Genomic DNA, 21,263 nt, shown 5'->3' with positions numbered 1-21,263 from the left:
TTAACATGATGAGGCATGTTTACAGAGCACAGGGGAGTGGGAGACGGGTGGCGCCAAGGAAAGGTAACACCTTGCTGTTAATTGCTGGTAGTTAGCCACCAGTGAGGGTTTGCCAAGTATGCAAGGCTTAGCTTCAAGAACCAATTAGTTTAAAACGCGCAGATTCTGAAAGTGTATAAAACCTCGTGCTTCTCTACAACACTTGACGTTTGCTTGCATCAAGCTGTGTCCCGTCTCTTCATTCGCCGCAGTCAGGTTCATTAGGATCATCTTTAGGTTGGCCTTAGGGGTATCTCAGGCTTATGACAGCTTAGTTGTGTTTCGGTTTCCTAGTTATTATGACAGGCTCTAGTCCACTCGTTACGCCGTGTGACCGTTGGCTTGGGTTTCTTGTGTGACCGTGGTGGCTGGCACAAGATTTACCAACCCGGAAGCTTGCCGTGACTAAGTCAAGCTTGCGCTTATTGCTTACTGTTAATTACTGCTGAGTGCCCGTGGGGTGTGGCTGAGCAAGGCGTCTTGGGCTACAGTTGGTAGTGTGTGCCTGATGCCTGCTCCTTTGGTCTTGGCAAGAGGCCTAGGGCATTTACACTGGGCCGCAGATACTTGCATGTATATGTCTAGCAGGAGCCAACTGTAAGGTTAGGACTAAGTCTTTTGTCCTCGGCTTTCGTATTGTACGCCATCTTGGCATCTTCAGTGCCACGCTTTTGGATTGTAAGCTACGGGGACGTGGTTTCGTTGGTTTCGTTGGTTTCGTTGGTTTCGTTGGCTGTTTGGGCGCCTATAGTCTTAGGGGCGTGTGTGTATGGGGGGTTTGGGTTAATATGATTTTAGTGTTGAGGTGTTGGGTAGGTGGTGTTTATGGGCTATATACGATGTTAAGGAGAAGGCTAGGTTTGAGTGGTAAAGGTGTTAGAGGTTCTCGTGGTTGAATTGTGCAACAATAGTTTGTCAGGCTGTAGGTCCCGGGGAGGTGCCGGGCGAGAATATACAGGTCAAAAAACTTCCCATCCACCTTCACACAAACTGTTTAACATTGATTTTCGTCTGATGTTAAAACCCAGAAGCAGCGAACAACCCTTACAGGCACTTACTGTGTTTACAGGTGGATCGGGCAAATCACATAAATCTGTTCTTCTGTGGTGGGATGATCAACAGAGACAATGGCATTCGGACATAGAGACAGTCTCCGGTTCACCTCAAATAGTACAACTGAATGCAGTTGTTCGTGTTTTCCGAAAACGGAACGTACCCCTCAACCTTGTTACTGATTCTGCTTATGTTGCAGGTATTGTTACACGAGCTGAAGCTTCTGTGCTGCGGAGTGTTTCGCATTCCCAACTTTTTACCCTGTTACAGGAACTTATTTTCCTTTTGGACTCTCGATCTGCGCCTTATTTTGTTATGCATATTAGGTCTCATACCTCACAACCTGGTTTTCTTGCAGAAGGCAATCGCCGAGCTGACCTATTGACGTTACCCGTTCAAGTACTGCCAGACCGGATTGCACAAGCTAAACTAAGTCACTCTTTTTTTTCCAGCGAAATGCTGGAGCTCTTAAGCGACAGTTTGACCTTACTTCTCAACAAGCATCAAATATTGTTGCTGTCTGTCCTGATTGTCAAAAACATTCTTTCCCATCAATTGCTACAGGAGTTAATCCTAGAGGATTACAAAGCCTACAATTATGGCAAACGGATGTCGCACATGATTCTGAATTTGGTAACCTTAAATATATCCACTCTTCCCTTGCTACATTTTCAGGTGCCTTGTCTGACTCTTGTCACACAGGAGAAAAGGCACGAGATGTTCGTAGACATTTAATGCGTGCTTTTGCTACTTCAGGTATTCCCTTAAGCTGGACCATTATCTGTCTTTATGTTTCAACAACTGTAAAAGCCTTTTTTGCCCTATGGGGTATAACTCATACTACTGGCATTCCTCATTCCCCCATGTCGGACAAACTCTAGGACCAGGAGGTTGTCGTTTATTCCCCGCAGCCCGCCCAAGACAATTTCTCTTTAGATGACCAGGCTTACCACAACCATAGCAATTCCCCACACCACGCATCGTTGCAAAAGCAGCAGCCATAGCTTCAAACTTATGGTCAACCGTACTGATTCGGTTACATGCTTCCACCACTTCCACCAGAGTGGGGTTCCGGTTGGGAAGAGACTTCAATAGCCTTTTACAATCAACATTAGCATTTTCAACAGCTAGTTTTGTCAGCAATATACCCTGAGCTTCTGCATTATCTACTTGACGTTCCAAAGCCTGTTTTAGTCTGTCAATAAACTGCATATAAGGTTCTCGAGACTCCTGAGTGATGTTAGTAAAGGCTTTTTGTGGCTTTTGTACGTCAGGAACCTGGAAAAAAGCCTTTTTCGCCTCTTCTCTAATTGCCTCGAGAGCCGCACGTGGGCAGTGTTGAGCCCGTGTTACCGGATCAACATGTGCACCGGTGCCCGTAAGATGTTCTATTGTTAGTGCAGCTAATACAGGATCATTATGATTAACATACGTGAGGAGGAGTGCTTGCGATCCTCCTTTCGAATGCGACTCCCACAACATATACCGAGTCTGGGTTAGCAGCAATCGTGCTAAAGATTTCAAATCACGAGGAGTCATGATATAAGTATCAAACACGGAAGATAACAGACTTATACAACAGGGAGAAGAAATACCATGTTCTGTAACTGTGCGGTGCAGTTCTTTAACAACCGAAAAAGAAAGAGCCTCCCATCGTGCTCCCCCTGCTCGACCCTGAGAATACAAGACCGGAGCAACTATCGTTTTAGCCATTTCTAAATCCCCCTCCTTTAAGGCTTGCCTCTTTATTTTTGCCCACACGTCACGTAGATCAGGAGGGTATAAACCAGGTTCTTTTGCACGGTCTAGCGGTCCTGGGCCAAAAGGATCTTCTTCTGGCAGATACCCCACTGCATTGACACCCAGGGGTCTAGAGCACTGTGACTTGGAGGCTGATAAGGAAAGAGCTATAGGAGCTTGCGATTCCTCCTCCTCTCCTTCCTCTGCTTTCATAGTCTCAAAAATAACTCTCCATGAAGAAAGCCGACGGTGGGACTCAATATTGCCATTTCTCGCAGAATCCCATAATTTCACCCCTGTGTGGTGCCAAAGTTCCCGCCTAAAAATTGTAGATGCAGTCACTGTGGGCATATTTACTTGCACCCACCTGAGCATTGCTTTAAGGTCTTGCCCAGAGATATTTTTCTTATGTTTATTAAGAAGACCTTTCATAAGCTCATAAACGTCTCCTTCTGGACACGAAGCCTGATTCCCCATTACGGATTTCCCACAGCTCACCTCTCAACTCCGGAGGCATTTCTGGCCGGCTCCTGCTTCCTTTCAGCAGATCAGTCAAAGTTCTGTGGGATTCGCTGCATGTCGCTCAGATAGGCTCCCTCCTCTTGAGTTGTTTTAGCTCTACCCAAGCCAGCAGAGCTCTGCTTGACCCAGGGTTCTCCAGGCACGTAGGAGGGAACAGCAGGCAGAAGACCTCCTTACCAGGTCTGCCACCATCTTGTGCATGTACTCGGTGCACTTGTCCACCTCATTTTTGGGACCTCGGAGTTGGACCATGTCACTCTTGTGTGCAGCAGGGTCTGGGAAGCTGATGATAACCTGCAGGAGTGGTCATTTATAGTTAGCTCAAGCAAAAGCAAGAACCCTTGTGTCAGACACATGCAAAGGTTGGGGGGATCCTACACATCCCCTTTTCCCATTCAGAAAAGGGTAACCGTGTTAGCGGCCTCTGGCTAAAAGAACTATCTTCTCAGACAGTTGCGCTACAGAGCCACTAAAGTTACGACTTCTGTGACGACAGGCCTACTACCCACGTAGGAAATAACCCCTCTGGATTCCTCATCTCCTAAAAAGCCTTACCTCTGGGAATTTCTCCCGGATTTCCCAGATCCGCTCACCCTTCTGCCCAATGATGGTCCGGTGGAATTTCTGCTCAATTATTAGGTCCGCAGTGTGTTCATTTTCCTGATGGGAACAGAGGGCACACTGAGTGTTCAGCCGGAGAGCCATCTACTTTTACTTAGCGGTTTGCTGCCCGACAGTTTACTTGCCAGCACTGTCCCTCTTTTCTCTAGACAAAATTCACTCTGCGTTGACAGAGAAGGGCTACACTCACTCACACTAACCCGCGTCCTAGAGTGGGACTCACTCACACACTCTAACCTGCTTCCTACAGTGGGACTCACTCACTCACTCTAAATCGCTTCATAGAGTGAGACTCACAAACTCACTCTAACCCGCTTCCTACAGTGGGACTCACTCACTCACTCTAACCTGCTCCCAACAGTGGGACTCACTCACTCACTCTGACCCGCCTCCTACAGTGGGACTCACTCACACACTTTGAACCGCTTCCTACAGTGGGACTCAGTCACTCAGTCTAACCCACGCCCTACAGTGGGAATCACTCAATCACTCTAAACAGCACACTACAGTGGGACTCACTCACTCACTCTAACCCGCTTCGTAGAGTAGGACTCACACACTCACTCTTACCCGCTTCCTACAGTGGGACTCACTCAACCACTCTAACTCGCTTCCTACAGTAGGACTCACTCACTCACTCTAAACCTATTCCTACAGTGGGACTCCCTCGCTAACACTAACCCGCGTCCTAGAGTGGGACTCAGTCACACACTCTAACCTGCACCCTACAGTGGGACTCACTCACTCACTCTAACCTGCTTCCAACAGTGGGACTCACTCACTCACTCTGACCAGCCTCCTACAGGGGGACTCACTCACACATTCTGACCCGCTTCCTACAGTGGGACTCAATCACTCAGTCTAACCCGCTTCCTACAGTGGGACTCACTCACTCACTCTGACCCGCCTCCTACACTGGGACTCACTCACTCACTACTAAACTGCCTCCTACACTGGGACTCACTCACTCACTACTAAACCGCTTCCTACAGTGGGACTCACTCACTCACTCTGACTCGCGCCCTACAGTGGGACTCACTCACTCACTCTAACCCGCTTCCTACAGTAGGACTCACTCACTCACTCTAAACCTATTCCTACAGTGAGACTCCGTCGCTCACACTAACCCGTGCCCTACAGTGGGATAAACTCAGTCACTCTAACAGCGCCCTACAGTGGGACTCACTCACACACTCTAACCCGCGTCCTACAATAGGACTCACTGACTCACACTAAACCGTGCCCTACAGTGGGATAAGCTCAGTCACTCTAACAGCGCCCTACAGTGGGACTCACTCAACCACTCTAACCCGCTTCCTACTGTGGGACTCACTCAACCACTCTAACCCACTTCCTACAGTAGGACTCAGTCACTCACTCTAAACCAGTTCCTACAGGGGGACTCCCTCGCTAACACTAACCCGCGTCCTACAGTCGGACTCCCTCACTCACACTAACCCATGCCCTACAGTGGGATAAACTCAGTCACTCTAACAGCGCCCTACAGTGGGACTCACTCACACAGTGTAACCCACTTCCTACTGTGGGACTCACTCAACCACTCTAACCCGCACCCTACAGTAGGACTCACTCACTCACACTAACCCGTGCCCTACAGTGGGATAAACTCAGTCACTCTAACAGCGCACTACAGTGGGACTCACTCAACCACTCTAACCCGCTTCCTACTGTGGGACTCACTCAACCACTCTAAACCACTTCCTACAGTAGGACTCAGTCACTCACTCTAAACCAGTTCCTACAGTGGGACTCCCTCGCTAACACTAACCTGCGTCCTACAGTGGGACTCCCTCGCTCACAATAACCCGTGCCCTACAGTGGGATAAACTCAGTCACTCTAAACAGCGCCCTACAGTGGGACTCTCTGAACCACTCTAACCTGCTTCATACAGTGGGACTCACTCACTCACACTCACCCGCGTCCTACAGTGGGACTCACTCAACCACTCTAACCCGCTTCGTAGAGTGGGAATCACACACTCACTCTTACCTGCTTCTTACAATAGGACTCATTAACTCACTCTAAACCTATTCCTACAGTGGGACTCCCTCACTCACACTAACCCGTGCCCTACAGTGGGATAAGCTCAGTCACTCTAACAGCGCCCTACAGTGGGACTCACTCACTCACTCTAAACCGCTTGCTACAGTGGGTCTCACTCAACCACTCTAACCCGCGCCCTACAGTGGGACTCACTCAACCTCTCTAAACCGCACCCTACAGTGGGACTCACTCACTCACTCTGACCCGCTTCCTGCAGTAGGACTCACTCACCCACTCACTCTAAACGGCGCCTAACAGCAAGATTCACTCACTCACTCTAACCCGCCTCCTACACAGGGACTCACTCACTCACACTAAACCGCTTCCTACAGTGAGACTCACTCACTCACACTAACCCGCGTCCTACAGTGGGACTCACTCACACACTCTAACCTGCTTCCTACAGTGGGTCTCACTCAACCACTCTAACCCGCGCCCTACAGTGGGACTCACTCACTCACTCTAACCTGCTTCATAGACTGGGACTCACACACTCACTCTAACCCGCTTCCTACAGTGGGACTCACTGAACCACTCTAACCAGCTTCCTACAGTAGGACTCACTCACTCACCCTAGACCTATTCCTACAGTGGGACTCCCTCGCTCACACTAACCCGTGCCCTACAGTGGGACTCACTCACTCACACTAACCCGCGTCCTACAGTGTGACTCACTCAGTCACTCTGACCTGCTTCCTACAGTGGAACTCACTCACTCACTCACTCTAACCCGCCTCCTACAGTGGGACTCACTCACACACTCTGACCTGCTTCCTACAGTGGGACTCAGTCAGTCAGTCTAACCCGCTACCTACAGTGGGACTCACTCACACACTCTAACCTGCTTCCTACAGTGGGACTCACTCTCTCACTCTAATCCGCTTCCTACAGAGGGACTTACTCACCCACTCTAACACACTTCGTAGAGTGGGACTCACACACTCACTCTAACCCGCTTCCTACATTGGGACTCACTCACTCACTCTGACCCGCTTCCTACAGTAGGACTCATTCACTCACCCTAGACCTATTCCTACAATGGGACTCCCTCGCTCACACTAACCCGTGCCCTACAGTGGGACTCACTCATTCACTCTAACAGCGCCCTACAGTGGGACTCACTCAACCACTCTACCCCGCTTCCTACAGTGGGACACATTCACTCACTCTGACCCGCTTCCTACAGTGCAACTCACTCACTCACACTATCCCGAGTCCTACAGTGGGACTCACTCATTCACTCTAACAGCGACCTACAGTGGGACTCACTCACGCACTCTGACCCGCTTCCTGCAGTAGTACTCACTCACCCACTCACTCTAAACGGCGCCTTACAGCAAGACTCACTCACTCACTCTAACCCGCCTCCTACACTGGGACTCACTCACTCACTCTAAACCGCTTCCTACAGTGGGATTCACTCACTCACTCTGACCCGCGCCCTACAGTGGGACTCACTCAACCACTCTAACCCACTTTCTACAGTAGGACTTAGTCACTCACTCTAAACCAATTCCTACAGTGGGACTCCCTCGCTAACACTAACCCGCGTCCTACAGCGGGACTCACTCACACACTGTAAACTGCACCCTACAGTGGGACTCACACACTCACTCTAACCTGCTTTCAACAGTGGGACTCACTCACACACTCTGACCCGCCTCCTACACTGGGACTCACTCACTCACTCTAAACCGCTTCCTACAGTGGGATTCACTCACTCACTCTGACCCGCGTCCTACAGTGGGACTCACTCAACCACTCTAACCCACTTTCTACAGTAGGACTCAGTCACTCACTCTAAACCAATTCCTACAGTGGGACTCCCTCGCTAACACTAACCCGCTTCCTACTAGTGGGACTCACTCACACACACTAACCCACTTCCTACAGTAGGACTCAGTCACTGACTCTAAACCAGTTCGTACAGTGGGACTCCCTCGCTAACACTAACCCGCGTCCTACAGTGGGACTCACTCACACACTCTAACCTGCACCCTACAGTGGGATAAACTCACTCACTCTAACCTGTTTCCAACAGTGGGACACACTCACACACTCTGACCCGCCTCCTACAGTGGGACTCACTCACACACTCTGACCCGATTCGTTCAGTGGGACTCACTCACGCACTCTAACCCGCCTCCTACAGTGGGACTCATTCACTCACTCTAACCTGCTTCCTACAGTGGGACTCACTCACTCACTCTAACCCGCTTCCTACAGAGGGACTTACCCACGCTAACACATTTCGTAGAGTGGGACTCACACACTCACTCTAACCCGCTTCCTACATTGGGACTCACTCACTCACTCTGACCCTCTTCCTACAGTAGATCTCACTCACTCACTCTAGACCTATTCCTACAGTGGGACTCCCTCGCTCACACTAACCCGCTTCCTACAGTGGGACTCATTCACTCACTCTAACCCGCTTCCTACAGTGGGAATCACTCACTCTCTCGGACCCGCGTCCTACAGTGGGAATCACTCACTCACTCGGAACCGCGTCCTACAGTGGGACTCACTCACACACTCTGACCCACTTCGTTCAGTGGGACTCTCTCATGCACTCTAACCCGCCTCCTACAGTGGCACTCACTCACTCACTCTGACCCGCGCCCCACAGTGGGACTCACTCACGCACCGTAATTTGCTTCCTACAGTGGGATTCACTCACACACTCTAACCCGCGTCCTACAGTGGGACTCACTCACACACTCTGACCCGCTTCCTACAGTGGGACTCAGTCACTCAGTCTAACCCGCTTCCTACAGTGGGACTCACTCACACAGTCTGACCCGCTTCGTTCAGAGGGACTCACTCACGCACTCTAACCCGCTTCCTACAGTGGGACTCACTCTCTCACTCTAAACCGCTTCCTACAGTAGATCTCACTCACTCAGTCTAGACCTATTCCTACAGTGGGACTCCCTCGCTCACACTAACCCGCGTCCCACAGTGGGACTCACTCACTCACTCTAACCTGCTTCCTACAGTGGGACTCATTCACTCACTCTAACCCGCTTCCTACAGTGGGACTCACTCACTCACACTAACCCGCGTCCTACAATGGGAATCACTCACACACTCTAGCCTGCTTCCTACAGTGGGTCTCACTCATACACTCTAACCCGCGCCCTACAGTGGGACTCACTCACTTACTCTGACCCTCTTCTTACAGTAGATCTCACTTACTCACTCAAGACCTATTCCTACAGTGTGACTCCCTCGCTCACACTAACCCGCGTCCTAGAGTGGGACTCACTCACTCACTCTAACCTGCTTCCTACAGTGGGACTCATTCACTCACTCTAACCCGCTTCCTACAGTGGGACTCACTCACTCACACTAACCCGCGTCCTACAGTGGGACTCACTCACACACTCTAGCCTGCTTCATAGACGGGGACTCACACACTCAATCTAACCCGCTTTCTACAGTGGGACTCACTGAACCACTCTAAACAGCTTCGTACAGTAGGACTCACTCACTCACCCTAGACCTATTCCTACAGTGGGACTCCCTCGCTCACACTAACCCGTGCCCTACAGTGGGACTCACTCACTCACACTAACCCGCGTCCTACAGTGGGACTCGCTCAGTCACTCTGACCCGCTTCCTACAGTGGAACTCACTCATTCACTCTAACAGCACCCTACAGTGGGACTCACTCACGCACTCTGACCCGCTTCCTACAGTAGGACTCACTCACCCACTCACTCTAAACGGCGCCTTACAGCAAGACTCACTTACTCACTCTAACCCGCCTCCTACACTGGTACTCACTCACTCACACTAAACCACTTCCTACAGTGGGACACATTCACTCACTCTAACCCGCTTCCTGCAGTGGGAATCACTCACACACACTGACCCGCGCCCTACAGTGGGACTCACTCAAACACTCTAACCCGCTTCCTACAGTGGGACACATTCACTCACTCTAACCCGCTTCGTACAGTGGGACTCACTCACTCACTCTAACCCACTACCTACAGTACGACTCACTCACTAATTTTAAACCTATTCCTACAGTGGGACTCCCTCGCTCACACTAACCCGTGCCCTACAGTGGGATAAACTCAGTCACTCTAACAGCGCCCTACAGTGGGACTCACTCACACACTCTAACCCGCTTCCTACTGTGGGACTCACTCAACCACTCTAGCCCACTTCCTACAGTAGGACTCAGTCACTCACTCTAATCCAGTTCCTACTGTGGGACTCCCTCGCTAACACTAACCCGCGTCCTACAGTGGGACTCACTCACACACTCTAACCTGCACCCTACAGTGGGAATCACTCACTCACTCTAACCTGCTTCCAACAGTGGGACTCACTCTCTCACTCTAACCCGCTTCCTACAGAGGGACTTACTCACCCACTCTAACACACTTCGTAGAGTGGGACTCACACACTCACTCTAACCCGCTTCCTACATTGGGACTCACTCACTCACTCTGACCCGCTTCCTACAGTAGGACTCATTCACTCACCCTAGACCTATTCCTACAGTGGGACTCCCTCGCTCACACTAACCCGTGCCCTACAGTGGGACTCACTCATTCACTCTAACAGCGCCCTACAGTAGGACTCACTCAACCACTCTAACCCGCTTCCTACAGTGGGACACATTCACTCACTCTGACCCGCTTCCTACAGTGCGACTCACTCACTCACACTATCCCGAGTCCTACAGTGGGACTCACTCATTCACTCTAACAGCGCCCTACAGTGGGACTCACTCACGCACTCTGACCCGCTTCCTGCAGTAGGACTTACTCACCCACTCACTCTAAACGGTGCCTTACAGCAAGACTCACTCACTCACTCTAACCCGCCTCCTACACTGGGACTCACTCACTCACTCTAAACCGCTTCCTACAGTGGGATTCACTCACTCACTCTGACCCGCGCCCTACAGTGGGACTCACTCAACCACTCTAACCCACCTTCTACAGTAGGACTCAGTCACTCACTCTAAACCAATTCCTGCAGTGGGACTCCCTCGCTAACACTAACCCGCTTCCTACTAGTGGGACTCACTCAACCACTCTAACCCACTTCCTACAGTAGGACTCAGTCACTGACTCTAAACCAGTTCATACAGTGGGACTCCCTCGCTAACACTAACCCGCGTCCTACAGTGGGACTCACTCACCCACTCACTCTAAACGGCGCCTTACAGCAAGACTCACTCACTCACTCTAACCCGCCTCCTACAATGGTACTCACTCACTCACACTAAACCACTTCCTACAGTGGGACATATTCACTCACTCTAACCCGCTTCCTGCAGTGGGAATCACTCACAAATACTGACCCGCGCCCTACAGTGGGACTCACTCAAACACTCTAACCCGCTTCCTACAGTGGGACACATTCACTCACTCTAACCCGCTTCGTACAGTGGGACTCACTCACTCACTCTAACCCACTACCTACAGTACGACTCACTCACTAATTTTAAACCTATTCCTACAGTGGGACTCCCTCGCTCACACTAACCCGTGCCCTACAGTGGGATAAACTCAGTCACTCTAACAGCGCCCTACAGTGGGACTCACTCACACACTCTAACCCGCTTCCTACTGTGGGACTCACTCAACCACTCTAGCCCACTTCCTACAGTAGGACTCAGTCACTCACTCTAAACCAGTTCCTACAGTGGGACTCCCTCGCTAACACTAACCCGCGTCCTACAGTGGGACTCACTCACACACTCTAACCTGCACCCTACAGTGGGAATCACTCTCTCACTCTAACCCGCTTCCTACAGAGGGACTTACTCACTCACTCTAACACACTTCGTAGAGTGGGACTCACACACTCACTCTAACCCGCTTCCTACAGTAGGACTCACTCACTCACTTTTGACCTATTCCTACTGTGGGACTCCCTCGCTCACTCTAACAGCTCCCTACAGTGGGACTCGCTCAGCCACTCTGACCCGCTTCCTACTTTGGAACTCACTCACTCACTCTAACCCGCTTCCTACAGTGGGACTCATTCACTCACACTAACCCGTTCCTGCAGTAGGACTCACTCACCCACTCACTCTAAACGGCGCCTTACAGTAAGACTCACTCACTCACACTATCCCACGTCCTACAGTGGGACTCACTCATTCACTCTAACAGCGCCCTACAATGGGACTCACTCACGCACTCTGACCTGCTTCCTGCAGTAGGACTCACTCGCCCACTCACTCTAAAAGGCGCCTTACAGCAAGACTCACTCACTCACTCTAACCCGCTACCTACACTGGGACTCACTCACTCACTCTGACCCGCGCCCTACAGTGGGACTCACTCAACCACTCTGACCCGCTTCCTCCTGTGAGGCTCACGCAACCACTCTAACCCACTTCCTACAGTAGGACTCAGTCACTCACTCTAAACCAATTCCTACAGTGGGACTTCCTCGACAACACTAACCCGCGTCCTACAGTGGGACTCACTCACACACTCTAACCTGCACCCTACAGTGGGACTCACTCACTCACTCTGACCCGCCTCCTACATAAGGACTCACTCACTCACTCTGACCCGCTTCCTACAGTAGGACTCACTCACTCACTCCAGACCTATTCCTACAGTGGGACTCCCTCGCTCACACTAACCCGTGCCCTACAGTGGGACTCACTCATTCACTCTAACAGCGCCCTACAGTGGGACTCACTCAACCACTCTAGCCCGCTTCCTACAGTGGGACACATTCACTCACTCTGACCCGCTTCCTACAGTGCGACTCACTCACTCACACTCTCCCGAGTCCTACAGTGGGACTCACTCATTCACTCTAACAGCGACCTACAGTGGGACTCACTCACGCACTCTGACCCGCTTCCTGCAGTAGGACTCACTCACCCACTCACTCTAAACGGCGCCTTACAGCAAGACTCACTCACTCACTCTAACCCGCCTCCTACACTGGGACTCACTCACTCACTCTAAACCGCTTCCTACAGTGGGATTCACTCACTCACTCTGACCCGCGCCCTACAGTGGGACTCACTCAACCACTCTAACCCACTTTCTACAGTAGGACTCAGTCACTCACTCTAAACCAGTTCGTACAGTGGGACTCCCTCGCTAACACTAACCCGCGTCCTACAGTGGGACTCACTCACACACTCTAACCTGCACCCTACAGTGGGATAAACTCACTCACTCTAACCTGCTTCCAACAGTGGGACTCACTCACACACTCTGACCCGCCTCCTACAGTGGGACTCACTCACACACTCTGACCCGATTCGTTCAGTGGGACTCACTCACGCACTCTAACCCGCCTCCTACAGTGGGACTCACTCACTCACTCTAACCCGCTTCCTACAGTGGGACTCATTCACTCACACTAACCCGTTCCTGCAGTAGGACTCACTCACCCACTCACTCTAAACGGCGCCTTACAGTAAGACTCACTCACTCACACTATCCCACGTCCTACAGTGGGACTCACTCATTCACTCTAACAGCGCCCTACAGTAGGACTCACTCAACCACTCTAACCCGCTTCCTACAGTGGGACACATTCACTCACTCTGACCCGCTTCCTACAGTGCGACTCACTCACTCACACTATCCCGAGTCCTACAGTGGGACTCACTCATTCACTCTAACAGCGCCCTACAGTGGGACTCACTCACGCACTCTGACCCGCTTCCTGCAGTAGTACTCACTCACCCACTCACTCTAAACGGCACCTTACAGCAAGACTCACTCACTCACTCTAACCCGCCTCCTACACTGGGACTCACTCACTCACTCTAAACCGCTTCCTACAGTGGGATTCACTCACTCACTCTGACCCGCGCCCTACAGTGGGACTCACTCAACCACTCTAACCCACCTTCTACAGTAGGACTCAGTCACTCACTCTAAACCAATTCCTGCAGTGGGACTCCCTCGCTAACACTAACCCGCGTCCTACAGTGGGACTCACTCACACACTCTGACCCGCCTCCTACAGTGGGACTCACTCACACACTCTGACCCGATTCGTTCAGTGGGACTCACTCACGCACTCTAACCCGCCTCCTACAGTGGGACTCATTCACTCACTCTAACCTGCTTCCTACAGTGGGACTCACTCACTCACTCTAACCCGCTTCCTACAGAGGGACTTACCCACGCTAACACATTTCGTAGAGTTGGACTCACACACTCACTCTAACCCGCTTCCTACATTGGGACTCACTCACTCACTCTGACCGTCTTCCTACAGTAGATCTCACTCACTCACTCTAGACCTATTCCTACAGTGGGACTCCCTCGCTCACACTAACCCGCGTCCTAGAGTGGGACTCACTCACACACTCTAACCTGCTTCCTACAGTGGGACTCACTCAACCACTCTAACCCGCTTCCTACAGTGGGAATCACTCACTCACTCGGACCCGCGTCCTACAGTGGGAATCACTCACTCACTCGGAACCGCGTCCTACAGTGGGACTCACTCACACACTCTGACCCACTTCGTTCAGTGGGACTCACTCATGCACTCTAACCCGCCTCCTACAGTGGCACTCACTCACTCACTCTGACCCACGCCCCACAGTGGGACTCACTCACGCACCGTAATTTGCTTCCTACAGTGGGACTCACTCACACACTCTAACCCGCGTCCTACAGTGGGACTCACTCACACACTCTGACCCGCTTCCTACAGTGGGACTCAGTCACTCAGTCTAACCCGCTTCCTACAGTGGGACTCACTCACACAGTCTGACCCGCTTCGTTCAGTGGGACTCACTCACGCACTCTAACCCGCTTCCTACAGTGGGACTCACTCACTCACTCTAAACCGCTTCCTACAGTAGATCTCACTCACTCAGTCTAGACCTATTCCTACAGTGGGACTCCCTCGCTCACACTAACCCGCGTCCTAGAGTGGGACTCACTCACTCACTCTAACCTGCTTCCTACAGTGGGACTCATTCACTCACTCTAACCCGCTTCCTACAGTGGGACTCACTCACTCACACTAACCCGCGTCCTACAATGGGACTCACTCACACACTCTAGCCTGCTTCCTACAGTGGGTCTCACTCAAACACTCTAACCCGCGCCCTACTGTGGGACTCACTCACTCACTCTAACCTGCTTCATAGACGGGGACTCACACACTCACTCTAACCCGCTTTCTACAGTGGGACTCACTGAACGACTCTAACCAGTTTCGTACAGTAGGACTCACTCACTCACCCTAGACCTATTCCTACAGTGGGACTCCCTCACTCACACTAACCCGCGTCCTACAGTGAGACTCGCTCAGTCACTCTGACCCGCTTCCTACAGTGGAACTCACTCACTCACTCTAACCCGCCTCCTACAGTGGGACTCACTCACTCACACTAACCCGCGTCCTACAGTGGGACTCGCTCAGTCACTCTGACCCGCTTCCTACAGTGGAACTCACTCATTCACTCTAACAGCGCCCTACAGTGGGACTCACCCACGCACTCTGACCCGCTTCCTACAGTAGGACTCACTCACCCACTCACTCTAAACGGCGCCTTACAGCAAGACTCACTCACTCACTCTAACCCGCATCCTACAATGGTAGTCACTCACTCACACTAAACCACTTCCTACAGTGGGACATATTCACTCACTCTAACCCGCTTCCTGCAGTGGGAATCACTCACAAATACTGACCCGAGCCCTACAGTGGGACTCACTCAAACACTCTAACCCGCTTCCTACAGTGGGACACATTCACTCACTCTAACCCGCTTCGTACAGTGGGACTCACTCACTCACTCTAACCCACTACCTACAGTACGACTCACTCACTAATTTTAAACCTATTCCTACAGTGGGACTCCCTCGCTCACACTAACCCGTGCCCTACAGTGGGATAAACTCAGTCACTCTAACAGCGCCCTACAGTGGGACTCACTCACACACTCTAACCCGCTTCCTACTGTGGGACTCACTCAACCACTCTAGCCCACTTCCTACAGTAGGACTCAGTCACTCACTCTAAACCAGTTCCTACAGTGGGACTCCCTCGCTAACACTAACCCGCGTCCTACAGTGGGACTCACTCACACACTCTAACCTGCACCCTACAGTGGGAATCACTCACTCACTCTAACCTGCTTCCAACAGTGGGGCTCACTCTCTCACTCTAACCCGCTTCCTACAGAGGGACTTACTCACTCACTCTAACACACTTCGTAGAGTGGGACTCACACACTCACTCTAACACGCTTCCTACATAAGGACTCACTCACTCACTCTGACCCGCTTCCTACAGTAGGACTCACTTACTCACTCTAGACCTATTCCTACAGTGGGACTCCCTCGCTCACACTAACCCGTGCCCTACAGTGGGACTCACTCATTCACTCTAACAGCGCCCTACAGTGGGACTCACTCAACCACTCTAACCCGCTTCCTACAGTGGGACACATTCACTCACTCTGACCCGCTTCCTACAGTGCGACTCACTCACTCACACTCTCCCGAGTCCTACAGTGGGACTCACTCATTCACTCTAACAGCGACCTACAGTGGGACTCACTCACGCACTCTGACCCGCTTCCTGCAGTAGGACTCACTCACCCACTCACTCTAAACGGCGCCTTACAGCAAGACTCACTCACTCACTCTAACCCGCCTCCTACACTGGGACTCACTCACTCACTCTAAACCGCTTCCTACAGTGGGATTCACTCACTCACTCTGACCCGCGCCCTACAGTGGGACTCACTCAACCACTCTAACCCACTTTCTACAGTAGGACTCAGTCACTCACTCTAAACCAGTTCGTACAGTGGGACTCCCTCGCTAACACTAACCCGCGTCCTACAGTGGGACTCACTCACACACTCTAACCTGCACCCTACAGTGGGATAAACTCACTCACTCTAACCTGCTTCCAACAGTGGGACTCACTCACACACTCTGACCCGCCTCCTACAGTGGGACTCACTCACACACTCTGACCCGATTCGTTCAGTGGGACTCACTCACGCACTCTAACCCGCCTCGTACAGTGGGACTCATTCACTCACTCTAACCTGCTTCCTACAGTGGGACTCACTCACTCACTCTAACCCGCTTCCTACAGAGGGACTTACTCACCCACGCTAACACATTTCGTAGAGTGGGACTCACACACTCACTCTAACCCGCTTCCTACATTGGGACTCACACACTCACTCTGACCCTCTTCCTACAGTAGATCTCACTCACTCACTCTAGACCTATTCCTACAGTGGGACTCCCTCGCTCACACTAACCCGCGTCCTACAGTGGGACTCACTCATTCACTCTAACAGCTCCCTACAATGGGACTCGCTCAGCCACTCTGACCCGCTTCCTACATTGGAACTCACTCACTCACTCTAACCCGCTTCCTACAGTGGGACTCACTCACTCACTCTAACCCGCGTCCTACAGTGGGAATCACTCACTCACTCGGAACCGCGTCCTACAGTGGGACTCACTCACACACTCTGACCCACTTCGTTCAGTGGGACTCACTCATGCACTCTAACCCGCCTCCTACAGTGGCACTCACTCACTCACTCTGACCCGCGCCCCACAGTGGGACTCACTCACGCACCGTAATTTGCTTCCTACAGTGGGACTCACTCACTCTAAACCGCCTCCTACAGTGGGACTCACACACTCACTCTAACCCGCTTCCTACAGTGGGACTCTCTCAACCACTCTAACCCGCTTCCTACAGTATGACGCACTCATTCACACTAACCCGTACCCTATAGTGGGATTCACTCACTCAGTCTAACCTGCTTCCAAAGTGGGAATCACTCACTCACTCTGACCCGCTTCCTACAGTGCGACTCACTCACTCACACTATCCCGCGTCCTACAGTGGGACTCACTCATTCACTCTAACAGCGCCCTACAGTGGGACTCACTGACGCACTCTAACCTGCTTCCTACAGTGGGACTCACTCACTCACACTAACCCGCGTCCTCCAGTGGGACTCACTCAGACAGTCTAACCCGCTTCGTAGGGTGGGACTCACACAATCACTCTAACCCGCTTCCTACAGAGGGACTCACTGAACCACTCTAACCAGATTCCTACAGTAGGACTCACTCACTCACTTTTGACCTATTCCTACTGTGGGACTCCCTCGCTCACTCTAACAGCTCCCTACAGTGGGACTCGCTCAGCCACTCTGACCCGCTTCCTACTTTGGAACTCACTCACTCACTCTAACCCGCCTCCTACAGTGGGACTCACTCACACACTCTGACCTGCTTCCTACAGTGGGACTCACTCAACCACTCTAACCCGCGCCCTACAGCAGGACTCACTCAATCACTCTGACCCGCCTCCTACAGTTGGACTCACTCACTCACTCTGACCCGCCTCCTACAGTGGGACTCACTCCATCAGTCTAATCCGCTTCCTACAGTGGGAGTCAGTCACTCACTCTAAGCCGCTTCCTACAGAGGGACTCACTCATGCACTCTATCCCGCGCCCTAGAGTTGGACTTACTCACTCGCTCTAACCTGCTTTATACAGTGGGACTCACCCACACACTCTGATCCGCTTCCTACAGTGGGACTCACTCACTAAGTCTAACCCGCTTCCTACAGTGGGAGTCACTCACTCACACTAACCCGCTTCCTACAGTGGGACTCACTCTCTCAGTCTGACCCGCTTCCTATAGTGGGACTCACTCAGTCACACTACCCGCGTCCTAAAGTGGGACTCACTCACACACTCTAACCTGCTTCCTACAGTGGGACTCACTCAACCACTCTAACCCGCGCCCTACAGCAGGACTCACTCAATCACTCTGACCCGCCTCCTACAGTTGGACTCACTCACTCACTCTGACCCGCCTCCTACAGTGGGACTCACTCCATCAGTCTAATCCGCTTCCTACAGTGGGAGTCAGTCACTCACTCTAAGCCGCTTCCTACAGAGGGACTCACTCATGCACTCTATCCCGCGCCCTAGAGTTGGACTTACTCACTCGCTCTAACCTGCTTTATACAGTGGGACTCACCCACACACTCTGATCCGCTTCCTACAGTGGGACTCACTCACTAAGTCTAACCCGCTTCCTACAGTGGGAGTCACTCACTCACACTAACCCGCGTCCTAGAGTGGGACTCACTCACACACTCTAACCTGCTTCCTACAGTGGGACTCACTCAACCACTCTAACCCGCGCCCTACAGTGGGACTCACTCTCTCACTCTAAACTGCTTCCTACAGTGGGACTCACTCAACCACTCTAACCCGCGCCCTACAGCAGGACTCACTCAATCACTCTGACCCGCCTCCTACAGTGGGACTCACTCACTCACTCTGACCCGCCTCCTACAGTGGGACTCACTCCATCAGTCTAATCCGCTTCCTACAGTGGGAGTCAGTCACTCACTCTAAGCCGCTTCCTACAGAGGGACTCACTCATGCACTCTATCCCGCGCCCTAGAGTTGGACTTACTCACTCGCTCTAACCTGCTTTATACAGTGGGACTCACCCACACACTCTGATCCGCTTCCTACAGTGGGACTCACTCACTAAGTCTAACCCGCTTCCTACAGTGGGAGTCACTCACTCACACTAACCCGCTTCCTACAGTGGGACTCACTCTCTCAGTCTGACCCGCTTCCTATAGTGGGACTCACTCAGTCACACTACCCGCGTCCTAAAGTGGGACTCACTCACACACTCTAACCTGCTTCCTACAGTGGGACTCACTCAACCACTCTAACCCGCGCCCTACAGTGGGACTCACTCTCTCACTCTAAACTGCTTCCTACAGTGGGACTCACTCAACCACTCTAACCCGCGCCCTACAGCAGGACTCACTCAATCACTCTGACCCGCCTCCTACAGTGGGACTCACTCACTCACTCTGACCCGCCTCCTACAGTGGGACTCACTCCATCAGTCTAATCCGCTTCCTACAGTGGGAGTCAGTCACTCACTCTAAGCCGCTTCCTACAGAGGGACTCACTCATGCACTCTATCCCGCGCCCTAGAGTTGGACTTACTCACTCGCTCTAACCTGCTTTATACAGTGGGACTCACCCACACACTCTGATCCGCTTCCTACAGTGGGACTCACTCACTAAGTCTAACCCGCTTCCTACAGTGGGAGTCACTCACTCACACTAACCCGCGTCCTAGAGTGGGACTCACTCACACAATCTAACCTGCTTCCTACAGTGGGACTCACTCAACCACTCTAACCCGCGCCCTACAGTGGGACTCACTTACTCACTCTAAACCGCTTCGTGTAGTGGGACTTACTCACGCACTCTGACCCGCTTCCTAAAGTGGGACTTACTCATGCACCGTAATTCGCTTCTTACAGTGGGACTCACTCACTCTAACCCGCATCCTACAGTGGGACTCACTCATGTACTCTGTCCCGCGCCCTAGAGTTGAACTCACTCAACCACTCTAACCCGCGACCTACAGTGGGACTCACTCACTCACTCTGACCCGCCTCCTACAGTGGGACTCACTCCATCAGTCTAATCCGCTTCCTACAGTGGGAGTCAGTCACTCACTCTAAGCCGCTTCCTACAGAGGGACTCACTCATGCACTCTATCCCGCGCCCTAGAGTTGGACTTACTCACTCGCTCTAACCTGCTTTATACAGTGGGACTCACCCACACACTCTGACTCGCTTCCTACAGTGGGACACACTCACTAAGTCTAACCCGCTTCCTACAGTGGGAGTCACTCACTCACACTAACCCGCTTCCTACAGTGGGACTCACTCTCTCAGTCTGACCCGCTTCCTATAGAGGGACTCACTCAGTCACACTACCCGCGTCCTAAAGTGGGACTCACTCACACACTCTAACCTGCTTCCTACAGTGGGACTCACTCAACCACTCTAACCCGCGCCCTACAGTGGGACTCACTCTCTCACTCTAAACTGCTTCCTACAGTGGGACTCACTCAACCACTCTAACCCGCGCCCTACAGCAGGACTCACTCAATCACTCTGACCCGCCTCCTACAGTGGGACTCACTCACTCACTCTGACCCGCCTCCTACAGTGGGACTCACTCCATCAGTCTAATTCGCTTCCTACAGTGGGAGTCAGTCACTCACTCTAAGCCGCTTCCTACAGAGGGACTCACTCATGCACTCTATCCCGCGCCCTAGAGTTGGACTTACTCACTCGCTCTAACCTGCTTTATACAGTGGGACTCACCCACACACTCTGATCCGCTTCCTACAGTGGGACTCA

General features: G+C 52.1%; 1 protein-coding gene across 1 annotated transcript; it reads right to left on the bottom strand.

Moving 5' to 3' along the window:
• Window positions 1–2,897: 2,897 nt before the first annotated feature.
• Window positions 2,898–4,153, bottom strand: LOC121080659 (vigilin-like). Its single transcript, XM_040578798.1, has 3 exons — window positions 3,910–4,153; window positions 3,532–3,648; window positions 2,898–2,942 (listed from the first exon to the last, which is right to left on the bottom strand). Exons 1-3 carry the CDS (start codon window positions 4,057–4,059, stop codon window positions 2,898–2,900), a joined length of 312 nt encoding a protein of 103 aa, XP_040434732.1. The 5' UTR covers window positions 4,060–4,153.
• Window positions 4,154–21,263: the final 17,110 nt, after the last annotated feature.

Source organism: Falco naumanni, chromosome W (genome assembly GCF_017639655.2).
Source record: "Falco naumanni isolate bFalNau1 chromosome W, bFalNau1.pat, whole genome shotgun sequence".
Classification (NCBI taxonomy): Eukaryota; Metazoa; Chordata; class Aves; order Falconiformes; family Falconidae; genus Falco; species Falco naumanni.
Note: the sequence above shows the minus strand (reverse complement) of the source record. Positions and strands in the feature narration are given on the sequence as shown.